The sequence below is a fragment of the Acinonyx jubatus genome, chromosome C1 (assembly GCF_027475565.1).
Source record: "Acinonyx jubatus isolate Ajub_Pintada_27869175 chromosome C1, VMU_Ajub_asm_v1.0, whole genome shotgun sequence".
Taxonomy (NCBI): Eukaryota; Metazoa; Chordata; class Mammalia; order Carnivora; family Felidae; genus Acinonyx; species Acinonyx jubatus.
This window is the reverse complement of record NC_069381.1, coordinates 198,829,591-198,854,757: the sequence shown is the minus strand read 5'-3', so window position 1 is coordinate 198,854,757 and position 25,167 is coordinate 198,829,591. Positions and strand designations below refer to the sequence as shown.

Sequence of the window (25,167 nt, the reverse complement as noted above, 5' to 3'; positions counted from 1 at the left end):
TCCTAATCTCTTCTTATAAGGACCCCAGCCATAATGGATGAGGGCCCACTGATGGCCTCATTGTAACTTCATCACCTCTTTAAAGACCTTTCTCTAAATACAGTCCCATTCTGAGGTACTGGGGAATTAGGACTTCAACATATGAATTTGGGGGGATATAATTCAGCCCATAACGTGAAGTGAAAGAAGCCAGATACAAAATGCTGTGTGATTCCCAGTGTATGAGGTGCCTAGAACAGGTAAATTCGTAGACATAGAGAGGAGATGAGGGATCTCCAGGGGCTGGGAGGAAAGGGGAAGGGGGTTCTTGTTTAGAGGATGTGGGATTTCTATTTGGGAAGATGAAAACATTCTGGAAATGAATAGGGGTGATGGTTGTACAGCAGTGTGAGTGCACTTGATTGCCATCAACTTGTACTTTTTAGAAAAATGATTAAAATGGTGGGGTGCCTCGGTGGCTCAGTCGGTTAAGCATCTGACTTTGGCTCAGGTCATGATCTCGCTCTTCCTAAGTTTGAGCCCCACGTTGGGCACTGTGCTGATGCTCAGAGCCTGGAGCCCGGTTCAGTTTCTGTGTCTCCCTCTCTCTCTGCCTCTTCCCTGCTTGCACTCTGTCTCTGTCTCAAAAATAAACAAACAGTGAAAAAATTAAAAAAAAAAAAAAGAAATGGTTAAAATGGTAAATTTTATGTTGTGTGCATTTTACCACACACACAAAAGACTAGCTAGAGATAAGGGGAGTGTATGAAGTGCTTAAATCAGAGACTCAAGTGGCTCTAGTTTTGGCCGGGGCAAGGCGGCCCTGTCCAGCCCCAGGGGCCAGGTGGTCATGGGTGTGGGGAGCTCCTTGGAAGGGCTGGGCAAGTTGAGGAGTCTGGGGTTTTATGTAACTGAGGCTGAGAACCTGAGGCCCTGAGAATGGGAGTTGTCACCCCGCTGGGGACCGGGTCCTACCACTTGCTCATGACTGAGGTGCTGGGAGCCATGCCAGGCGGGTGCCTGGAGCCCACAGACCAAGATTTCACTTGCAGTGCACCCTTCCGCGGTGGATTGACCGGGGACAAGTGTCATGATCTCTTCGAGCCTCCATTTTTTCATCAGTAAAATGGGAGCAATATTACTGACTCTGCAGGACTGGAAGGTCTCAGAGAGACAGGCATGTGGCAGGATTAGGTCTGTGAAGGAAGAGGTAGGAGTGCAGGAGTGTGTGTGTGTGTGTGTGTGTGGGTGTGTGTGTGTGTGTGTGTGTGTGTGTGTGTGCGCACATGCTCATATGTGTGTAAATTAAGGGAGTCAGGGAAGGCCTCTCAGGGGTGGTGGCATTTAAGCCTAAGCCAGAAGTGTGGGAAGGACTCAGCTTTGCAGACAGCTGGGCTGAGCGTGTCCCAGGCAGAGGGAACAGCATATGCGGAGGCCCTGAGGAGGAGCAGAGCTAGGTGTGTTCAAAGGACTGAGGTCCGCCCCCCTCCCCTTTATGGATTTGGGTCCTTGACAAGGGGATGGATATAGAGTGGTGGTGGAGAGGAGGGCAGGGGCCAGGTCATGCAGAGAGCCCTTGTCTGCCTGGCTGGCTGCTGTCTGGTGCTTTAGACCCTCGTGATCCCTGGGGGAATCTCCAAGGGTGTTCCTGTTGTTGGTATTTTGCTCAGGGACATTTGAAACTCAGAAAACATTAGTGGGGGGGGGGGGAGGGGGCTGATGAATGCCCAGCATTGGCCCTGGTCTGGCCCTGGCTTGAACTCACAAACCGTGAGATCATGACCTGAACTGAAATCAAGAGTTGGATGCTTAACCGACTGAACCACCCAGGCGCCCTGTACATTTTTTTAGTAGGATCATAATGAGTCCAGGAAAAGAGCTTAGGACAGTAGCAGACAGACAGCCACATTCCATGAGCTTTCCCTTACTATTGTTGTTGACTATGGCCATATGGAAGCCAGCGTCTACAGGAGCATCAGCATAGCAGAGAGGGCAGGAGCACATCTCTATCTGGAGCCAGACTGCTGGGTTCGCGTCCTGCCTCCTCTACTGGACAGCTTGTTAACCTCCCTGTACCTCAGCCTCCTTGTCTATAAAACAGGATGCTGAGGTTTGTTGTAGGAACTAATGAGTTAATTTATGCAGAGTGTGAAGAACAGTGCCTGGCATATAGCGAGTGTGATGGGAGCGTTAGCACTGCTGCTTTTATTGTTGCCTTTCTTAGGGTGGAAAAGTGCGCATCAGGCCTGCTCAGCCCCCCTGTGTAGATGGGGTTTTGGAGGTATATCAGGGGAGGAGGCTTACCTGAGGCTGACCTCCTGGGGCTGAGCCCTGGAATCCTGCACTGCTGATACCAGGGAAATGAGGATATGACAGGGCTGGGACCCAGAGCCGCTGCGGACGCCCCAGAGTCTGCCCCCTCTGCAGAGAGGTTTCTAGCTTCGGTCCCTAAGGGGCGATGGGAGTGGTCAGTGCTGACACCCGGAGTGTGGGGCGGTAGGCACCGGCCACAGAGTGGCAGGGGGCCCTGGCTCTCCCTGGCACATTCCAGGCTCCTGAGAGGGTGGCCAGGGGCCAGGGTGCCGGAGGGAAGGAGAGAGCCTTTTAAGGAAACATTTCTCTACTTACAAAAAAAAAAAAAAAAAAAAAAAAAAAAAGGAGTGAGAGAGAGAGAGAGAGAGAGAGAGAGAGACAAGAAACATTGAAACACACAACAAAGTTAGTGGGCTGGCTGGCCGGCTGGCCTGGAATGCACAGCTGTGGGCGGCGGGTGGAGGAGGCTGCTGGGGGGCAGCAGGCCACGAGGGGCACCCAGGCCTCAGGCCCTCTGGCTGGGGGGTCCACAGATTCCTCTTAGATCTAAATCCTTAGAGGGTGGCTCTGCCTCAGGAGGAGCAGGGAAGGGACCTGGGGTCAGGACACCTGGACCCCCATTATTTCTACCGCCTGAGGATGTTTCTAGGAGAGAGACCCTCCCCCTGTTTCAGAGGATACTGTCCATTCTGCCCCTGCTTTAAATGTACCCATAACCTCTCCCTCAATCCCCGGTCCCTGAATGGGAGACTAGAGATCCCCTGGTGAAATGGCATGGGAGACACTGGCTATGGAAGGGACTTGCCTGGGTCTGGGATGCTGTGGCTGGAGCCCGCAGCATCCCTCCTCCTGCAGCATGGTCCTCCATCAGGTTCCCAGCCCCGCCCCAGCTCGGAAGGCAGGAGCAGAGCAGGGCGCTGCCCTGTGGATTACACCCGCTCCCACCCAGGCCCCGAGGGACCCATAAATGGTAGAGCGGTGTGGGAGGAGACACTTGGGGCCTGGCCTGCAGCCCCTGAATGGGGTTGGGGACGGGAGGAGACGGGGAGGAGGCCACTGCTAGATTCAGGACTCCTGCCCTGAAGGCGCCTGATGGAGACACCCATGTGTCCCTTGTCTGAGACCTTGTCTGGTGGGTGGGGCTGGTAGGGAGCCCCGCAGGCCACAGTCTCCGCTGGGGCCTTCACCTTCCTTCCCACTCCGTTCTCTTGGCATCCTCCACCCCAGTCCAGGCCCTGGACTCCCCTCCCTGAAACGTCTAAAACAGTCACTCATGGCTCCATGCTGGTATGTGTCAAGAACCCTGAACTTGTGAGAACATTCCCCCCATGTTTCCTCATTCTCTTAAACATAGGGGATGAGTCCTCCTTCACATTTCATTTCGGGAATCAGAATGCCTGGGTTCAGATCTTGCCCACTTCTCAGCTGTGTGACCTTGGGCAAGTTGTTTAACCTCTCTGTGACCCCTGTGCCTCAACTGAAGCTATAATAGCATAGCACCTACCCTTTTGGGTTTCTGGAAGGATTAAATGAGTTAATGTGGGTCAAGCACTGATAATAATAATGCCTGTCATTTCTATAGTCCACATTCAGCAGGTGTTAGCTGTTGTTCCCTTTTTTGGCCTCATACATGAGTCTCGCCACAATCTCGGAGTAATGCTGAGTACTGGGCCATAGATACTGAGATTCAACTCAGGCTTCTTTGCTGGAGAATGAGCTGGGCAGCAAGCCTGTAACAGGACTGGGTCAAGAACCCGGGGATGCTAAACCCCTAGTTTCTCCACCCCTTGCAGAGCTCAGGGCACAAAGTCATGTGTTGTCCCCTTCTGGGCTGGTGTGTCAAGCCTGGGGATCCCTTGGGCTGCTTGGAGGACAGCCTGGGTCAGCTGGAGGGAGGGCCCGGCTGAGGGTGGCTTCTCGTCAACAGCCAGGTCCAGCAGGGCCTGGGCTTCACCATTACCGCTTCACTGGGGTGGTGGCTGGGGCAGGGGTTGCCCACTGTTTGAGGAGGCAGCAGCCCCCTCTTTGGTGATCCAGGGCTTGTGCCCAGACACCCTCATGCCCGAGGGAGAGCCTCCCCCTAGTCCCCTCTGTGGGCCCCTTGGGTTGGGAACTGGAGCCAAGATTGAGGTATGAGCTCCAAGAAAAACGTGTCCCGGCTAGAAAAAAAAGAACACACTGCGCCTCTGATAAAGGGCCCTGCTAATTGTCAGCGTAGTGGTTTTGGCTGCCCTGGCTGGGGAGGGGGGGTGTTGTTATCTCAGGGAAGGGAGAAATGCAGCCCTCCCTCCCCAGTCCCTCTGTCTGGAGGCCCAAGTTGCCACCCCCCGCCTCCATCGGAGAGGAAGATGAGGATGATGTGGGAGCCAAAACATAAGAGACTCTTAAAAACTGAGAACAAACTGAGAGTTGGTGGGGGGGGAGGGAGGGGAGGGTGGGTGAGGGGCATTGAGGAGGGCACCTGTCGGGATGAGCACTGGGTGTTGTATGGAAACCAATTTGACAATAAATTTCGTCTTAAAAAAAAACCAAACAAACAATAGCTCACCCATACAGGGTGCTTTCGCCCCTCAAGGCTTCCTTGGGAAGAGCTGGCAGGGGCCCTTCGCCAGCCTGCTTCCCACATGCTGAGGGGACCCCAGACACTGCCGTTTTTGGTGAGATGCCCTGGTGCTGGGGAGAACCTCCTTTCTTAGAGGTCTTAAACGTGTTTTTAAAAAAAATTAAAACAAATCTTAGAGCAAAGAAAAAAAATCCTTATTCTTATTACCTCAACCCATTGTTGTGAAAAATTCTGGTGCACTGACCTCCAGTCTTCTGCGTATTTTTCTACAGAACTGAAAAATTGTGATATACATTTCGTTTTTGCCTCCTGCGGCACCCCCTCTACCAAGCATTATTGCCTGAACGTTTTCCCATGTTATTGCGCAGGCTTCCAGTGGCCTCTCAAGCTGGAGATTGTCATTGTGTTGAGTTGAGGGAAGGGGTGTCTAGTGTGGAGGTGGGACCATTGGAATGATCTCAGGAGGCCCTGGTTTTCTATGGGGATGAAAGATGCTAACCTTGCCCTTTCTCTGTTCCTCCCACAGGTGGCTGCCCCCTGCATTCCTCCATCCAACCATGAACTGGTGGTGAGTGACAGTCCCTTCCCTACCCTGCTGGTCTCTCCTCCTCTTTCCCCAGCTCCTTGGTTACAGCTTACTTTAGACCTAAGCAAGCTGCAAGCCCCCGAGGGTGCTGGGCAATTCGGGGAGGAGGAGGAGGGGGACCCTTCCCAAGGCTGAAGCCGGACTGGGAGGAAATGAGTCATGAGGTCCCTTCTGATGAGATGCAGGGCCTCCTATTTCAATTTGAGACTTAAGTCCTTGGAAAAACCCATAAAAGGGCATCTTGCATGCCTCCGAGGCCTGGCCAGGTGCCTATTGTTCTGGGGCTTCCAGGACCAGGGGGTGGCATCTCCTTCTACCTGCCTGGTCCCGGGTCAGGTACCCTTCGGCTGGAGGAAGGAGGATGGTAGGCATGACCCACAGAGTTCACCTGCTTGGGCAGGTGCTCACACTCAGGTGGCCTGTTCCACCTCCAAGCTGGAACTGACTCTGCTTTTCTGCCCCGTCTCCCTGTCTCCCGCCCTTCCCTCCCCTATCAGGCTTCCAGAGAAGTATGGACGGGCAGGACTCATGAGTTGTGGGCTGGGGAGAGGGGCCTGTTCCAGACTGATCCCAGCTGGGCTGATTTGGAACACTGGGAACTTTTCTTCCCTGCCCTCTCAGTGCCTTCGCACCCTGTGAAGGCCTCCTGCTCCCCAGCCCAGTGCTGGAGGCAGGCAGGGCCCTGGAGGCTGGAGGGGGAGGGGTCTGCCCCACACGGGGCATGCGTGTGCATGCGGGGTGTGTCATGGAGGGCCCTGGTGGGCACAGTCAGATTTGCTGATGCAGAGGAGCCTGTGGTGACCCTGGTGTGGGTGGGGGCCGGGGGAGGGAGCAGGGGTGTCCCTGAGGCCCAGGCTGTTCCAGGTATCTACATGCTCGCTCAGCCTGCATACTGCAATCTCCGTCAGGCCACCTGGTCTCTTCTTTCCCTCCAACACCCATTGGCCGAGTGACCGTGGACCAGTCCCCCCCCCCCTTTCTGGACCCCAGTTTCCCTTTCTGTCAAAGAGAGGGGTTGCTCTAGATGCTCCCCAGGCCTTCTCAGTGCTGAGAAGTGTCCCCTCCACTGAGGGTCACTGATGGAATGAAATCAAGTTTGTGGAAGTGCCTGTGCCTCAGACACCTCGGACCCTCGGCGGCGCCCCTGCCCTCTGCACCCCAGGCCCAGGCCCTCACAAGTCGTTTCCCTTCTGTGCAGCGGCCGCCCCTTCCGCTCTGGCCTCCCCTGGCTCAAGCCCTCCTGGGCCTCAGCTCTGCCCAGCTGTGCCGCTCCAGATGTGGAGTGTTATTCGCGCAGGGCCCAGTCGCACGTCATCTGACAACAGTGGGGGTGGGGTGCCGCGGGGAGGTGGTGGTGAGGAGGCCAGAGTGCGGGCCTGGTCTGCAGCCACCAGCGAGAAGTCTCTCTGGGATTGCTGAGGGTCACCGTGGCGGGCCGAGAGCAGGGAGGAGGAACATAAGTCTCATCATTTCAACCCAACTGCCACCACCTTGCCTCTGAGAACAGAATGTCCTTGGCTGGTCTTGGACAGCTGGGGGGTCCGAGCTTTAGGGATCTTGGGGCAGAAGCCAGATTCCTGGCCATTTGGAGTCTTGTGAGCTTTGTTTATGTCAGGGTCAGGGGTTGGGACAAAAGGGAATAGGTTGGCACTCCAGCTGGAAGGATGTCAGATACCAGAAGGAACTCCTACCTGTCTTCTGTCGGGGTGATGTGCCCTACCTGTGCAGGGGACTCTGCCCTTCCTGGAGGCTGGGTCAGCCATCTGGTGGCGAAGCCGTTGTGACACCAGCTTGTGCCCACAGAGGGCCCCCACCTGAGTCAGAACATCCCCGCCCCCTGCCCCAGCACTGGTGAAGAGTGAGGGGTTAGACTACCCCCTTTGGATCCTGGCTCCCCAGTCTGTGGTATGCGATCTTGAACACACTGCTTAACTTCTCTGGACCTCAGTTTCCCCTCTGCAGATTGGGATTTGGTAATAGCAGCCACCGCATGAGATTGTTAAGAGAATAAAAGGAGCAAATGAATGTATTTAATTCATCTGGATTCAGGGCCCTCCAGCAGCTGCCCACTTGATTTGCGTAAAAGTCCAGTTTCTTGCATTGGCCTGTGCGTGGTCTACGTGACGGGTTTCCTTTCTGACCTTGCCTCCTTCTAGAAGCTCTCTCTTTCACTGACTCTGCTTCAGGTACCTTGTCTTCTCGCTGCCCCTTGAACATAGCAGGCACGATGCTGCTTCAGGGCTGTAGAGCCTGCAAGGCTCTTTCCCTCCTCGGATCTTCCCACAAGTGTGAGATTTCTCTTCCCCCCGCAACCCTGTCTCCCCTCCCTGCTTTCCGTGTCCCTCCACGTATCGCCGTCTGGTACACTGTGTGTCTTACAAGGTCCCCCTCATACCAGCATGTAAGCTCTGTGTCAACAAGGGATTTTTACTGTTGTGTCCATTGCTGTGTCCCCACTGTCTGGCACATAGTAGGTGCCCAGTACGTGCTCACTGGGTGGCTAGAAGGAAGGCTTGCAGCCGGGGGCCTGGTGCAGATTAGGTGCTCAGTAAGCAGGGCTGCTGTCGCTCCTGTTCCCTGGCTTGCTGATGGGTGGGTGGGGGGGCCTATTAGGGGGGCTGAGCTCCAGCCGGAATCTCTCCTGCTGTCCCCAGACAGTGGGAAAGTGGCCCAGGGGAAAACCGGGAGAAAGTTTGGCTTCCCCCTGAGGGCACTCAGCACCTTTTCCTCAAGGCAGGCAAGGCAAGTGCTTTGAGCAGGTTCACAAGAGGGAGGAAAGGGTGGGATGTATTTTTTCCTTTCTTTTCCATTTGCTGCCTCTCCTTCAGCCTCGGCAGAGCTGGTCTCTGGTCTTCCTGCCCCCTTCTCTCGTGCCCCACACCGTGTGTGTCTGCCTGTGGTGTTTTCTCCATGTCTCAGTTGGGCCCCAGCGCTCCCTCTGGCCTTCTCACCCATCCTGCTTAGATCTTACCCCCCTGGGATCGGGGGCCCGCATCCTGGGCACAGGATTTCTGCCCAGCCTCTGCCTGCCAGACACATTTTCCAGCCTGTGCCAGGCCAGCCAGGGCAAAGTGGCTTAATCTTCAACCCGTGTTTTCATCTTACTCAACAGATGTTGCCCAAGGCCTTGGGCAGCAGGGTCCTAGGGTCACCTCCCTCCTGTGGGGTCTCTCGGTGGGGGCAGGATGAAGAGGGGAGAGAGGGCTTGTTTGCCACGGACACTCCTGATCCTTGGAAGTTGCTGAAGCCGCTTTCTCAACTTCTGACAAATAAGGGTCAAAAGGAATTTCCCGAGGGTGGTGGCCAAGTGGAGTGGCCACTGAGGTCTGCCAGATGGTGAGCCCTTGTGCACACACAGCCTGGCACCCAGGAGGCCTGGCTGGCGAAAGATGGGTGTGCGCTGTTTCTCCTCATACAGACCAGCCCCCTGGCAGGTGCTCCAAAGGGCCTCGTGGAATGAATTGGAGGTCCGGTGCGGGGTCTGTGCGGGGGGAGAAGGAAGGGGTGAATGGGGCAATTGGAATCCCAGGCTGGCTTCACCCATAATAGCAATCAGAGCAGTAGTTCAAAGTTAACCCTCGTATGGGACTTTCCATTTGCCAAATATTGTTCTGAAAGCTTTGCAAAAATAAACTCATTTATTCTTCATGACAACACAGCAAGAGGGATGCTGTTATTATCCCCGTGTTACAGATGAGGAACTGAGGCCTAAGGCCACAGAGCTATTCAGAGGGGGGAGCTGGAATTTTAACTCAGTAGTCAGCACCACAGTGCACCCTCCACTCCTGTCAGTAATGACAGACAGTATTCCCTTGCATGGCACCTGTGGGTTTCAAAGCCCTTCCCCTGACATTGGGCTATTTGGAACCCACAGTGAATTGTGTGGAAGTCTGGGCACTTCCAGACAAGTGTGAGACCAACCTGGGTGGACGGGAGGAACACATTGTGCAGAGGAACAATCTGGGGATCAGAAAGGCTAGGTGACTTGTTCATGGTCACACAGCAGTGCCTGTGGGGGAGAGGGGATGACTCAGGAGTGTGGTTTTATTTTTTTTATTTTTTAAAGTTTATTTATGTATTTTGAGAAAGAGCCTGTGAGCAAGGGAGGGGCAGAGACAGAGGGAGAGACAATCCCAAGCAGGCTCTGAGCTGTCAGCACAGAGCCTGACTTGGGGCTTGAACCCACGCACCATGAGATTATGAGCTGATCTGAAATCAAGAGTCAGACACCCAACCGACTGAGCCATTCAGGTGCCCCTGGAGTGGGGCTTTTGATTCCTGGTTCTGCTTTCTTCCCAGGATACCCTAGATGCTTTCTGCTGATGTAAACACTTAATGCAACCAGGTGGACTTTTCTGGGATTCCCTTCCCTTCCCTCGCCTCCCCCCTTCCCTTCCTTCCCCTCCCTCCCCCATTCTTTTATTTATATGGCGTCAATGCTGTGACGTTGACACACAATGTTACATTAGTTTCAGGCATTGGGATTTCATTTTCTTTTTTTTTTTTAAATTTTTTTTTAATGTTTATTTATTTTTGAGACAGAGAGAGACAGAACATGAACAGGGGAGGGGCAGAGAAAGAGGGAGACACAGAATCTGATACAGGCTCCAGGCTCTGAGCTGTCGGCACAGAGCCCGACGCGGGGCTCGAACTCACAGACCCTGAGATCATGACCTGAGCCGAAGTCGGACGCTTAACCGACTGAGCCACCCAGGCGTCTCTCGGATTTCATTTTCTAAACAGCACCAACCACCAGTCTACCTACGTAGCCTGTTTGCCAAAGGATCCGAGATTTAAAGGAGGGTCTGTCCTTCCATCTTTCTGTCCATCCATCCTACCAACAGACATTTCCCAAGCACCCACCTTGTGCCAGGTGTCGTTTTAAGGCTGGGGCTGTAAAGTTCTTTTCTGCCACAGTGCCAGGCCTTCTAGAAGGTGGGTGGGGTTGGGTGGCATGGAGTCACAGGAATGAGAGGGCTTTAACACTGGTCCAGTGAGGCCCTGAAAAAATATTTTTTGACTTTTTTTTTTCTTTATTGTGGTAAAACACACGGAGCATAAGAGTCACCGTCTTCACCGTTTTTGAGCGCAGGCAGTGGTGTTAAGTGAGTATTCCACTCCTGTACAACCATCACCCGTCTGTCTCCGGAACTCTTGTCGTCTTGTAAAACAAAACTCTACCCATCAAACAGAACGCCCCCTCCGCTTCCCCCCTCCCTGCCAATCACCATTCTGCTTTGTATCTCTGTGAATTTGACCGCTCAAGTGACTCATGTCAGCGGAATCATGTAATACGTGTCCTTTTGTGACTGACTTGTTTCACTTCGCAGGATGTCCTCAAGGCCATGCTGTGCTGGCAGAATGTCCTTCCTTTTCAAGGCTGAATAATGTTCCATCGTACATGCGTCACATTTTGCTTACCCGTTCCCCCGTTGGACATCTGAGCTTCCTCCGTGTTTCCATGTTTTAACATTCATTATTGCGAATAATGCTGTTTTCTTGATAGCAGCCATCCTCGTGGGCGTGAGGTGGTGGCCCTGAGATTTTCAGATGGCTTCCCCAAGGGGCGGATCTGAGGGAAGAAGGCACCATGCCACCTCACGGAAGAGGAGAGGATGTGATGTTAATCGGTTCCGGAGAAGTGTGCGGAACCCTCAGCCCCCGTGCTGCCGTCTTGCCCTCCGTTAAGGAGAGTGGCTAGGAGTCACTTCAGTTTGGACGCCAGTCTCTTGATGAAATTTCATCTTGTAGCACTGTGTGCCATGAGTGACCATCTTGGGAGATTCTAGAAAACAGAGCAATGTCAGAAGAACCCCACAGAGCCTTGGTTTTTAAAGGAGAGCGCAAACTCAGGACATTGCATTCCAAGGAAGATTCCCAGAGTGGTGAGGGAGGCTGAAGATCTCAATTTGTGCAAAAGGGCTGTGCGGTCTGGAGAGGGGAAGATATGGATGGAGTGGGTGCGGAATGGGAGTAAGAACGTGAGGAAGGACAGATCGGCTTGTTTTCTGTTGCTCTCCGGGGTAGAACCTAGTAGGTGGAGGTTATTAGAAAGAGGAGGAGACTTGGATGTGAAGAGGAGCTTTCTAACACCTCAAATGGCCCAGCGGGGCCATCGGGGAGAGTCTCTGTCTATTGCTGGAACCCATACTCACTGATACCTGTTAGGTATGAGGCTGGTGCTGATGGCAGGTCCCTGCTCTGGGGAGTGCCTGGTGGCAGTCCTGGTGGAGGTCCTGCCCTTAGACTGGGCTGTGAAGGGACATGGTTCCTGGAGGCCAAGGCATCCACTAATGTGCTGACCACCACCCCTGGGACCTCCACTGGGAGGGGCCCAAGTCAGGCCTTTGCCCTCAGGAGCCCTGCCCTCTGGAGCCACGTTTAGTGGGGGTGGGAGGAGAGAGAGATTTATCAGGTGGAAATGAATTAGTGCCCGCCTGGGGGCAGGGGTCTGACCAGAGGTACTTGGGAGCCAGGGAAAGAAGTAGTCAGGTTGTGCTGTGGTAGTTGAGGAAGTCTGTCTCCTGTTCCAGGTCCAGTTTAAGATGTGAGCAAATGGAAGAGAGGTGGGAAGGAGGAGGGAGAGCTGAGACAGAGAGGGGGTAGGGCCTTGGTGTGAGTTACCGTTGGGAGCCAGGGCAAATCCAGGGTAAATATTTTTGGCCAGTCTGCCCTTGCTGGGTGGGGTTGGGGGGGAGGGGAAGTGGGGCCAGACAATCCTGTCTCATTTTGGTTGGTGGCCCTGGCTGGGCATGCTGGTGGAACTGGGTGAGTGCAGGAATGGAGGCAGAGTGAACCCGGCATGTGTGGCCAGATGAGGGAGGAGTTCACAAGCTGGGCAGGGGAACTTGAACTTGATGAGCCAAGCAGTAGGGCCGTTATGGGTCCGTGAGTGGGGAAGTGACCCAGAGCTGGATCTGAGTCTGCTGCCAGCTGTGGGGTGTGGCTGGGTGGCGAGGGGGCTGCGGGAGGAGGGCTGGGTGGACCGGAGGCTGGCACAGGTGCTTGGCGGGGGGCAGAGAGGATTTCGACAAGAGTGGCCAGAGGGGCAGGGACGAAGGGCCAAGCGGACTCCCAGCGCCCTGGCTGAGGGGAGAATAGCATCCAGGGTGGAGCAGGGGGTAGGAGGTGTGTTGGGGGGAGTACTCTCCCCTGGCCTGGCCAGGTGTGTGCATGCCACCCCTGCCCTTGCCCCCTCTCAGCCAGGAGCTGTGCTCTGGGTCCCTCGGGGTGAACTGGGGCCGGCCCGAGGACAGGAGTGGGCTTGCCTGGGCCCCTCCCTGGGGGGTGCGGGGAAAATCAGGCATCACATTCCATTTAATCACACCCAGCCTGTTCTCTTTCTCTGGTGGCCTAGGCCTGCCCAGGAGAGGATGTCGCCCCTGGAGTGACTTCACTCAAACACTTCGGGGGGAACCAGGCTGCTGGCCTCCCTCCTACCCTGGCCGGGCCTAGCCCTGCTTGTTCCACACCCTCTCTCCAGCCCCCTGCACCCAGTGCTGATGCCCAGCCCCAGTGGCTCCCCGTTCCCAGGATGGCCGTAATTAGCACGAAGGGTGGGGGGCAAACACAGGCTTTGAGGCGAAGACCTGCGCTCACGTAGAGCTGGCCAGCCTCCCTGGACGCTCAGTTTCTGCATCTGCCAGAAGGGTTCCAGAGAGCCTCTGCTGCCTCAGCTCATTTTATCCTGTGTGATGGTCCCGCTCCCACCCCTGGGGCTGTGGGGTCTGTAAAGTGCCATCCCGGCCACGCCCCCTCTAAGTGCCCAGGAAATGGTGCTTCTCTGCTCTTCCCTTATGCTACCAGCCCCTCCTTTCATCTGCTTAGGGTTCTATTTCTGGAACGGAGCAAGAGAGCCCGGAATAACCTGCCGTGGGTCCTGGGGCTGAGGACGCCCCAGCCCCCCGCTGGCCCTACCTGCCAGCTCTCACCTGTTCTCCCCACTCCTGAAAGGCAGCACTGCCTGTGACCTCACAGCCTGTTGCCATGGCAGTAGATGTGATGTCATGGGGTCTTTTGGGCCTGAAAAACTGCCCGGATTCCAGGCCTCCCAGGGGGCAAGAGTGGGGAGGGCTGAAGGGGTGGAAGGGAGGAGGGTGTGAGGAATTTCTGGACAGAATGTTCCTCCGGAGGCTGAGTCTGCATTCTGCGCCAGACCCCTCCCCCCGGCCCTGGGCTTGGGCATCCACCCGCCTCCCCCCATTGGCCCTTGCCTTGCCTTTTCCTTCCTCCACAACAGCAGCCCACAGATACATTTTTTCCCCAGCCCACCCTCCCTGCAGGCCACCAATATGTACTGTACAAACCCCTGGGCAGCATCCTGGCCACCCAGCCCCTCGGGCCCACACAGTCGGGGTGGGTATGCATGCATGGAGGGGGCGTGCCTGTGTCTTTTTTTGGAAAAAAAAAAAAACTTGAGGAAAGGATGTGCAGTTTCCCTTATACGCCCTGTGGTTCACAACCCCTCACATTCAGGAAGTTCTCTCTGATGTCTGATCTCAGTGTCTTCTACTGCAGCCCATTTCCTCCTCTTCCTATGGCAGTGCATTGGAGGAGTCTCTTCCTCCTGAGGGTCCGAGACAATTAGTCGTTAAGTCACAGAAAGCTTGTTCCCAACAGGAGGGCAGTTGATTGAGAGGAACTCTCAGTGAGTGAAGATCATTGCCAGGGAGGGGAGCTAGAACCTGAGAGACGGTGAGGGAGCCTGGTTCGCATCCCAGCCCTCCTCCCTACTAGCTGTGCTGCGTTGGGCAAGTTACTGAATCTCCTGGACCTTCTGTCTCAACTGTAAAGTGGGGTCCTGCTTACCTCACAGGGTGGTGATGCGGATTGACGATCGTGAAAGTCAAGAACCTGATATGACGCCCAGATCATTAGCACTCAATGAACAATTACTGTTATTGTGCTGATGTTATGAAAAGGCATCCCCAGACGAGGGCCAGGAAGAGGTAAGGCAGGTGAGGCACCCATGGTGGAAAATGTGAGAAGGCATGTTGCTCTCAGGGTCGTGTGGGTGCACGTTGAACTGCCTGAGAGTGAATGCCTCCTTACATTTTCTGCCCTAAGCACCTCACCCTAGTCCCTGCCTCGCTGCAGACTTAGAGTTTGGGACCCTAGAGCACGGTGATCCGTGAAGAGCAAGGCTTGGCCATCAAGTGGCACCAGGTCCAAACCCTGCCACCTGCTTGGCGTTGTCCTGGCTGGGGGCAAGGAGGATTCCTGAAGACCCCTGGCAGGGCTGTGAGTTGACCGCCCTCAGCTTCGGAAAGCCTGGGGTCCTTAGATCTAGGTTTTGTGCTGGGATTGGGTAGGGGTGGGGCTAGATGAGGGGTGCCCTCCCTGTCTGGGCTTCATCTGCTATATCCTTCTGCAGCTGAGCCTCAGGGGGAAGGCAGGGGAGAGCCTTCCTGCTAATGCGTCCTGCAGGTTGGCTAGAGATTGGGGTGAGGGTCAGCAAGGTGAGCTCAGCGGTGGGGTCTAGAGACCTGGGTGCCAACCCCAGTATTGCCGTGGACCTTCCTGCGAGAGGCTGGGGGACTCAGACCTCTCTGCACCTCAGTTTCCCCATCTGTGAAACAGGGAGGGAGGGAGGAGATGGTGTCTGAGGTCCTTGTCAGAGCTGGTGTTCTGAGGAGTGGTGTGCAAGGATGGGGTGTGTGTGTGTGTGTGTGTGTGTGTGTGTGTGTAGGAAGGTCCTGGCCAAAATCCAAGCAAAGATGGAGGTCAGAGAGCTCGGCTCCAGGAGGTCTGGGGGCACCAGCCTCACGGTCAGGGGTGAGCATGGTCAGGGGGCCAGGGAAGATAGTGAGGGGCTCTCGTGGTTAACTCACTCAGTCACTATTTGCTGAGGGCCTACAGTGCACCAGGCCCCGCCCCAGGCTCTGGGGGCTATGGGGACTTACCTTGTAGTGGGGCAGGAAAACCCTAAATGAGATAAGCAAGTAAAATACATAGTGTGTTGGAGAGCAAGGGGTTCGAAGAAGAAAACTAAACCAGGGAACGGGGAAAAAGAATGTTTGAGTGGGTGTGTATCCACGTCCCGAAGGTAGGCTGACAGCCCAGGCGGAGTGGGTCGCTTTGGCCATCGGAGCTCTGGGTCGGCCAGCTCAGGGCCCACAGGTTGGGGTGCTCTGGGGGCTTCCCTACAGCACAGTCAAGGGGCTGGGGCAGGGGCAGCCTCAGGGAGACCGTGACCTTGTGCTCCCCGTCCCTTGCCTTTTTCATTCCCAGAAGCTCCAGGGCTGGCGGTGCCTGGGGAACAGAGAAGCAGGACTTCAAACCTGGGAGGACTGGGATGCAAGACAGAGGGGTGGGGAGCTCAGTGTGCATGCTGGGCTGTATTTGCAAACACTGCAGGGTAACACTGGGTGTCTAGCTCGGGAGGGGTTTTTGGAAATTTTTATCTTCTCAGAAAGCATGTCGACCACTAAGTCGAAGGCGTCTGATGGCTGACCCTGTGGCCGCCCTCCAGCTGGCCTGGGGAAGGGGTGGGGGCCGAGGGGCTGGTGCTCAGATGATCGCTGGCCAGGAGGGAAGTTTCTCTTGCAGTGCTGAGGCCTGTGGTTTCTAATATTGACTCGTCTCCCTGGGGAGGGGTGGAGCAGGAGGGTCAAGGCGGGGTAGGGTGGGCCTTGGGAGTGTGCAGGGTGGAGACGGTAAATAACAGCTAACATTTATTGAGAGCTTCCAAGTGCCAGGCCCTATTCTAAGTGCTTAATGTGCTCCGTCTCATTTGGTGCTCACAAAATAGCGCTCCGCAGCCCTGTTGAGGAGCAAGGACAAAGTGACCTGCTCGCGGTCACAAGTTAGTAGCAGAGAGAGTCAGGACGGGGCCCTGGCTGCTAACGCTGTTAGCTTAGACCTGTGGTTTTCCAAGTGGCATCCCCACGCCTGGAAACCTTTGAGAGATGCACGTTCTTGGGTTCTACCATAGGGCCACTGGATTAGACCCTCTGGGCAGGGCCCAGCCACCTGTATGTCCACAGCCCTCCAGGGGATTCTGGGATCCTCCCCTCCTCCCCTCCCCGCTGCCCGCCCAGTTCACAACGTGTTCTGCCCAGAGTCAGGCCTCTCAGGAGGCTTTACCAGAGCAGGACGAGGGCCTCTTAAGGGCCTGTAATGAGCCTGGGGCAGGTACTTGGTCCCCACCTTTTCCATCCTACCTGATTTCTGTCCTTTCTGATCCCTGCCCTCCCCCCCCCCTCCCCCGCCGTCTAGACAGGCTGGTTAAGAGTGAGGGCTTTGGAATTGGGAGATCTGGATTCAAATCTCAGTTCTGTGTAGACTCTGCACACAGAAGGTCCCTGGGATCAGCCTGCCTGGAGTGTTCCTCCTTTCCTGGAGGCTAGAACAGCTCAGAGAGGAGGCAGTTGGGCCTTCCTGCTTAGCCACAGTCTCCACAGGAGTGTTGCAGAGCCCTGGACCAGAAGGGATAGTGGCAGGGTCAGGGCACCACTGCCGAGGACTCCCCTGGTTGGGGCTGGTGGTTGTTGGAGGCTGAGGGGCGAACCTGGCCCCAGTTAGCAGGCAGCTCCTAGAGCTCAGGCTGGGATAGCGGTCCCTGGGGATTTCCAGACTGCCCCTGCCGGGTGGCCTGTGGGTCGGGAGTGGGGGCTGGAAGAGGGTGGCTGAGGACTGGGGCTGGGCTCAGAGGGAGTGGAATGTGACATCTTTTCTTCTCCAGAGTCATCCTCAGACTCCAGGCGGGCTGACCTGGGGCCTGGGAGGCGCTGGCTGACTTGCCTCCCCATCTCTTACTCTGTTCCTGGGCCCTGTCCTCCCTCAACCATCCACATTGTCTTGGCCATGAACTACTCAGGAAGTTTCATCTTCTGGAAAGAAGTTTTGGCCTCAGCCTCCCATCTTCCAGGCCATAGGGGTAAAGGGGTCTGGGCCATTTCCAGAAAGAGCAGTGCTACCTTGATCCCAGCTGGCTTTCTTCCTCCATGCCCAGCTCTCCTCCCTGATGCCAGAACCTTTCAGAGGCCATTCTGTCCTTTCCCCTGTCTTCCACAGGGGTGAGCAGCTCACCAGGAATGGGGTCAGGGCAGACGTTTCCTATTCTGAGACACTGTCCTAAGCTGGTTCCTGCTCATCATGGCAACGGCTTGCTTTCTAACCTTCACGGTCATGCTCACGTCCTTCTGTGTGATTCAGGGGCCCCTGGAACTTTACTGGGTGGGAAACAGAGCCCTCAAGACTGTAGGCAGGAATTGGATCTGGAATGGGAAGTTTCTCTCCTGTATGGGGGAGTCCAAGGAACCCGCTTTTTAGGATCCCTTTAGTAGGAAACACTAATGTTGTCCTGGCTGGGAAAGGGTGGAGCCAACATCAGGGACAGGATCAGTCCAGGATCAGCATCAGGACAGGATCAGCCGGCATGTATTGGTGGCCGGCTACACATATATCCCAGTCCCCGGCGTGAGGGATATGGCAGCTGAGTTGGTAAAAATGCTGCTTTGAATGTTTTTTGGAGGCAGGTGAGTAAGACTCACAAAACAGTATTTGGGGAACAAGACATATTCCCATGATGAGATTATTTATACCCGAAGGACCAGAGACGTAGCACAGAGAGCAGGCTTATTGGAGATCCAAGGTGGGAGGGAGTCCTCCTTACTGGGTGTTCAGGAAGGGCCTCTGGGCGGAGACCTTGTCAGAAAAGAGTGTGGACGCAGGAGCCATTCTGCAAGCAAAGGCCTGAATGTGGGAATAAACCAGGAGATCTAGGGACAGGTCTGGATGGGGCAGAGCTTTGGGGCAGGGCTAATGGTGGGGGGCTTTGAAAGCCCACAGAAGAGTTAAGTCTCTGGCAGACTTCATCCTGGACTGTGGGGATTTCACACAAAGACAATGAAGTGCGGAGTCCCAAGATGGGGTTCAAATCCTGTTGTGGCCAGTAGTAGTCGATGACTTTGGGCTACTCATTTACCTTGTCCTTTTCTGTGAAGTGGGGGCTCAAAGGTAATAATGGGACCCACCTCACTGGGTTCTCGTCATGAATAAATGAGCCGGTACAGGTGAAGATGGCTGGCACGTAGGGATAGGCATGACCTTGACCCTCTCTGTGTTCCTTTTGGAGGGGTCAGCAACTGAATCACAGGCCTTGGTGAGAGGTTCGTCGAGCTGGCTCGTTCTAGTACCAGTCGGATTATTTTACGTTTTCCGAACTCTGCCTCCCAAGCATGGGGCTAGCCAGGTTACGTCTGAGCCTTGGGTCGGCGGCATGGGCCCTGCTTCAAGAGGCATTCCGCCCCGACGGCCACCAGCCCTGAGAGAGCCAGCCTGAGACCCAACCTGTGGCTCTTCGCCCTGAGGCCTCACACTGTTTTCTCCCTGTGTTTTGCAGCCCATCAACCCTGAGAATGCCCCGAAGAATGTAGCCGACACGGTGAGTGGCAGCAGGTGTGGGAAACAGTCTGGGCATAGTGTGGGAAGCTCAGAAAGCAGAAGGTGGATTTGGGGGAAAGTGAACAGATGTGTTTGGGGACATCTTTCTGGAGTAGACTTGGGGAACTTGGGGGGAAGTGATGGGCTTGTGGGTCACGTGGGGACCTGGGCATCTGACATCACTTACGTGTTTGGAAATGGATTGCTAGGGAATTAGGGAGGCAGGTGGGAGAGGCCAGTGGTTAAATGTGGGTTTCTTTATTAAATATGTAGAATGTGAGAAAGCCAGGCAGATGTTTCCAAACAGAACTTTCTGACTTAGCAGAAAGACAGACAGTTTTCCAATTTCCTCAAGGCTACATGAGGAGGAAGGGAAGAGGGTGGGTGGGTCCCAGAGTGTGGAAATTGAGATTAGCAGCTGAGGGGGATCTCCTGGCAATGGCCAGCACGTAATAATGGGCTTACAGTTGGAGGGCTTGTGTTCAGATCCTGCCTCATACAAGCTGCTTCTTTTTTTTAAGTTTATTTATTTACTTTGAGAGAGCAAGCAAGCAAGAGAGCAGGAGTAGGGGAGGGGCGGAGAGAGAGAATCCCAAGCAGGCTCCACACCACCAGCACAGAGCCCGATGCTGGGCTCGAACTCACAGACCGTGAGATCATGACCTGAACTGCAACCATGAGTTGGACGGTTAACCGACTGAGCCACCTAGGCGCCCCTTCATTCAGGCTTCTAATTGTGTGGCCACTGGTAATTCATGAGCCTGCCTGTACCTCACTTTTCTTACCTGCAAAATGGGAAGAGGAAAATTATAACACAAATGAGAGGGTTGGTTGGCTCTGAGGGGCTTTTAGTGGACAAAGAAATGCTAAACACACAACTAAGTTGCCTCCGAGGCCCTTCTGCCAGCTCCCTCACCCCCAACCCCTGCCAATCCCAGTAGGTGAAAAACGAGGGTGCCCTTTGATTACTTTCCTTGATTCCCCTCTCTGACTGTGTTTTTTCTCCAGGGAGAAGGAGCTTTCCGGGGTGGAAACACACGGAAAAGCCTTGAGGAAGACGTAAGTATGGGGATGGGGAAGGGAAGGGTTTGGCTGGGCTCATGGTGCCCCAGGGGGATTGGAGGTGTGGATGATCTATACTACCTGCCTTGCTGAAGGATCCCTTACCTCCTTTCCAGAAGGACAGGCAGGGGTCTCTGAGTGCTATGGCTGAGCAGGGAAGGAGGGGTTGGAATGGTGAACAAACCCCATGGACTTACATACTGGACCTCAGTCTTGGCTTTGACTCCCAGGTCGGCTGGATCCAGAGCTCATTTGCCCATCACTTTGCCAGACCTCAGTGCTCCAGGGGAGGGAGGCAGCAAGGGTGTGCTGTGAGGTCTGGCTCGGTGGTGAGCAGGATACTAGCAGAGCTATAGCAGAGGGACTAAGGACAGAGGCGAAGAAGGACTCCTGGGCTCACAGAGGGTCATCAGGCCTTGAGGAATTACAAGCTCTGCTTCTTTGGAAAAAAGGGGTCTTTGCAAACGCCAGGATCTTCTGTGTGGCTTCAGTGCCGTTGATTCTGGAGGAAGAAGCTGGAATCTGGGCCCGTTGACCCCTCTGGGCTCTTCCTGGTGGGCAGTTTTGCTGGAGGTCAATGGGCAAATTGCTTAAATGGAGAGACCCCTGGGAAGGGCAGAAGGGGCTCTCCTGGGACCCTGCTCTGAGCGGTGCTCGTGTCTGGGCTTGTCCTCATGTGCCGGGGGTAGACACCCCACACAGTCGGGCCTTTCTCTTTCTTCCCCACTCTCTTCTGACAATTTGCCCCTATGCTGGCCTCCATCCTTGCTCGCCCTGATCCACAGAGGAACAGGGAGTGGTTTTGGCGGTTGGCACAGGGGGAGCTGTTGATGGCATGAGGCCCTATCATCTGACAGCTGCCTGACCCGCCATGGGGAGGGCCCCAGAGGGAGGTGCTCAGGCTGCGGGAGGCAGCTCCTGCAGGCGGCCGCCCTTGTGTGGTGAGCCCGTGGCCGCGGCCACATTGCCCTGGGGCAGCCCTTCATGGCCAGCCCTGCAAGGCGGAGGCGTCCCTGGGGCTGTACGACCTGTCCAGGAGGAGCGGGAGCATGCCTCTTAAATTAGTGGGAAAGGCTCTGTTCAAGGTACGCGTGGGTCCTATGTGCACGGAGTGCACATGTTGGGGAGGGACTCTTGTCCAAGTTTGCGGTATTTTGGGGGCTGAGATGTGGGTCAGAAATTAGGCTTTGTGTGTACCTACTGCTGAGGACGAACTAAAGTAGTGCACCCAAAGCATATAATATATGCTCAATAAATATTAGCCATTCTTATTACTGTTATTTTGACCAAGGGCCTGGAGCTGGATTGAGTATTTTGGTGATCCCCAGACACCATCCCTATGGTGGATGCTATGGTCCCATTAAAAAATTTTTTTTTAATGTTTATTTATTTGAGAGAGAGAGAGAGAGAGAAAGAGTGAGCAGGGGAGGGGCAGAGAGAGGGGGAGACAGAGGATCCGAAGCAGGTCCCATGCTGCCAGCATAGAGCCCAATGTGGGGCTTGAACTCACAAACCATGAGATCATGACCTGAACCAAGGTTGGATGCTTAAGCGACTGAACCACCCAGGCGCCCTTGGTCCCATTTTTCAGATGAGGAGGTAGAGACTTGAAGGGGCTCGGTGAATTGACGAGTGCCTTCCCCACCCCTTCCTGGGTTTGCTGCTCGGATCTGGTTGTACCCTGTTCTCGCAGCCCTTGGCCAGGAGATGATGTGTGAACTAAAGCCTTTACCTGACGGCCTGGGCACACTTACGGCCAGGTCCTGATGCTGCTGCTTCCCCCAGCCCCAGCCTGGGCCAGACATAGCTTGTCAGGGAAAGCTGCAGCAAGAGAGAGTGAAGTTAGACATCATGAAGAACTTTTTGACGTGATGGTGGGTATGACCTTGGTCCCAGGAAAGAAAGAAGCGGCCCTTTAGTTGGGACGGGAGGTTTTTTTTTTCAGAAGGAAAGTTTGTTGATTTGGGATGAATGCGCGTGTGTCTAATGTGTGCCAAGGTGGGTAAGGGTTGTGTCCTGTCTGGATGTGGGAAGAGGGTTGTGACTTCTGGCATAGCTAGTCTAGTCAAGGGAACACTAAGCGAGCGAGCGGATTCTAGAATGGCCTGTATGCTGCAGAGGAGGGAAAACCTAGTGTCTAAAGTTCCCAGACACCTGTCTCAGGTTGGGTGATCCCAGGGTCTTTGGTCCATGCCCTGCTCAGCCATGGGGGACCCCCGCAGTCTGCCCCGTGCGAGGAGACCTGTGCTGGAGGCGGCACAGTTGCGGCCCTCAGCCTAGTGCCGTGCTGTTGGGCCTGTTTGTTGAGCTGTTTCCTGTCCCTGGCCCGTGGCCCAGGACTCACAGGGCCGGAATGGCTGTTTTCCTCCAGCAGGGCTGGTGTGTAGAGAGGTTTGTGGATGCTGTGCTGTGTCGCACTCTGTTTTGGAAAAATCCAGGCTGGTGGGCAGGAAGGAGAGAGGAAGGGGTGTGGCTGGAGGGGCTGGTGGGGGCGGGAGGGGGTGGCCACGGCCCCCAGAGGAGAGGTAGGAATGGGGACGGGCCCCTGACGTAGATTGGGCACCAATTTCTGGCTGCCTGACGTGGCCCCTGGTGTTTCTTAGGGACCCTCCTCCCCACTCTGCCCCCTGGGGACTGGGGCTCAGGAAACGGCTTTTCTTTTGGTCCAGAGCTGTTGTGTTTGGTCTGTGGACCTCAAAGGCAGGCAGGACTCTTCCCACACAGTTGTTGCTCTAAACCAACCCCACCCAGGTCCTGGGGTTCCTGCTCCTTGCTGCATGGTGGAGAAGGTGGTGGCAAATAACAGAGCCTAGGGCCACAGACCTTGAGCCACTCAGAAGTGCCCGAGTGGTCGTTGGCAGTGGGGACCAAGGCAAAAAGAGTTGGCTGGATCTGCAGGACGAAGGGTGAGGGTTAGATACTAGGAGGAACTTCCTGGTAGAGAAGTAAGACACCGTTTTGGTGGGGGGGCTGTGGAACTTCCTTTCATGCTGTTCTCTTACTGAAAGCGAGACCGTGGTTCAGTGATGACTGTAGGGGAGTGTTCTTGGTGCCTAGGGAGTTGGATCAAAGTTGTATTATTGATCTCTGTCCTGGGAGAAGCTTGGGGGGGAGGTAAAGCTGAATGGGCAAAGGGCTTTGAGAGCCCCAGAGACGAGAAGAATGGGATTACAGGCTGACAGAGAGCTTCTTTTTTCTTTTTAAAATAAAATCTTTGTAGTACTTTTTGTAAAGCCCTCTGGTAGTTTCACCTGGGGGCTTTAGGTGGAACAGGTGAATCACATAAGATCACACGAGCACTGTGCTATACCCATTTTACAGACTGGCCAGTGAGACCCGGCAGCAGAGTCTCATGCCTATTCTTGAAGAGAACAGCTCCAGTATAAGCTCTCTGAGGTCAGGGATTTCGCCTCCTCCGGTCCCCAGCACCTAGCACGTTGCCTGGCACACAGCTGGTGGCACTCAGCGAGGGTTTTTGGAATGAGGGAAGGAGCGTGATGACAGACAGCAGAGATGACTGATCTCTCAGGGGGCTCCCAGCCTCTCAGAGAGGGTGTGTGTGCTGAGGAGTGTGCTGGGGGTGCCCATCTCTGGCCTCATGTGTGAGGTCACCTGTGTGTTTTGGAGCGTGAGGCCGTGCTTGCTCATACCCCCCCGCCCCCACAACTATGTGTGGTTCTTCACGTCCACGAGACTCAGGCTTGTCACCCGTGTGTCTGCTTTCTGCCAGTGAGTGTCACATGTCCTCGAACTCTGCAGAAAACAGGAAGCCCCGTCAGTTAGAGGACGGCCCAGTGATTCAACAGGGGATGACCATCCAGCTGTTCCCATCCCTGTCATCTGGTGGGGTCACGGTCCAGGGCAGCTTCCTCCCCTGTTGCCCCTTCCCTGGCTGGCCTGGAGCAGAGCCGGCTTGGACTTTGTCTTATCACCTCTGGAGGCGGCACGGCCAGACTCTGTTGGGGCCAAGTTTTTATTTATCTTCCCTGGCTTTTTTGGGGTGGGGAGGTTAAGGAATGTGGAGTGTTGTAACTTTGGGAGGGGGGTGGAGAAACGGGATCCAGCTCTCCTGTCCCGTTCTTCCTTTTCACCCCTGCGCCCGAGGAGGCTTCTGGCTCCCCTTGGCTCCCCAGTCCCCTCGCCAAGCCGGCCTCAATATCACGTTGTCTCCCTGCAGCTCCGTGAGCCCAGACCCGTGGCCCTGACCACACCGCAAGCCTCGGCTGCAGCTGTGGCTTCCAGTTGTTCGAGGCAGCTGTGGTGGCCTCCTCCAAAGTGGCTGTGGATCAGCAACAGATGAAACCCGAGGGGCTATTTATAGCAGGGTGGCCCCGGGGCCTGGAGCAGGGCCTGGGGCGGTCCAGCGACTCCTCATCAGGGACCAGTGAAATCAAGACGGATGAAGTGTTGGGTCTCTGTGTTCCTCTAGGCGGGTAGTTTTGGAACAGCCTGGTTTGGGGCTTGAAAACCAAACATGATCCCTCTTACCCGCACCCCCTCCCCCCCCCCACCATGCCTGACTCATGCAAACCCAAGTTGTCAAGGCCAGGGGGCTGTGGAGACAGACACTTTCCTCCCCAACAGCCCCACTTGGTTCTTCCTGCTGCTACTGCAGAGGCTGAGTGGTTCGGAGCTGAGCTGTAGCCCACGCAGAGGGGGCTCTGGGTGCAGCCTTCTCATGGGTGGCTGGATGGAGACACCTCCTCTTAGTGGGGCTGCCCTGACTTTGGGCACTACCAGGAGCCCGGCCTCCAGGCTTCTCCGCCCCTGCCTTGTCGGCCCTGCAGGGGCCTGGAGGAGGCCGAAAGCGGCTGCTCTCCTCAGGGCCCCAGTGGTTAAACCCAAAGTCTGAGGGTGAGTCCTGCCAGTTGTCAGCCTCCCCAGGACTTGGGGGTGAGTCACCATGCCTCAGTTTCTCCTCTCCCTGGTAGACTGTGGTCCTGTCTCCTCCAAGAGGTGGTTGCAACTTGGTGGTGGGGAAAGGCTGGTTTCGGGGAGGCACAGGGATGTTTGGAAGGTGCCAATGGGCTCGGAGAGCGCTGGCTCGGCCTGGGAATCTAGAAGTTGGGCGGTCGATTTTGCATCACGTGAGGTGGCTGACAGGTGGGGGGAGAGGTGATACAGGGCTCTGTGTGTAGAGGTGAATGTTGGTTGTATGTGTAAGCACCCTTTTAATTGTACTAGATGCAGTAACAGTAACAATGAAGAAGTGCCTTATATGCATACTTCCTTTTAATCTTCAAACAACTCCGTAAGGATTGCCCCATCTTACATGTGA

At 55.2% G+C, this 25,167-nt stretch overlaps 1 protein-coding gene across 9 annotated transcripts in view; it reads left to right on the top strand.

The window, feature by feature from the left end:
* Nucleotides 1-25,167, top strand: part of TNS1 (tensin 1) — a 192,710-nt gene that overhangs the window by 76,653 nt on the left and 90,890 nt on the right. For 8 of the 9 annotated variants that reach the window (XM_027050960.2, XM_027050969.2, XM_027050936.2 and 5 more), the window contains 3 exons: nt 5,382-5,423; nt 18,787-18,828; nt 19,836-19,886. In XM_027050960.2, coding sequence (XP_026906761.2) covers nt 5,382-5,423; nt 18,787-18,828; nt 19,836-19,886 — 135 coding nt within the window. Of the gene's footprint in view, nt 1-5,381; nt 5,424-18,786; nt 18,829-19,835; nt 19,887-19,978; nt 20,975-25,167 lie in introns of those variants that run through there. The other variant, XM_053215767.1, reaches the window with a different exon arrangement.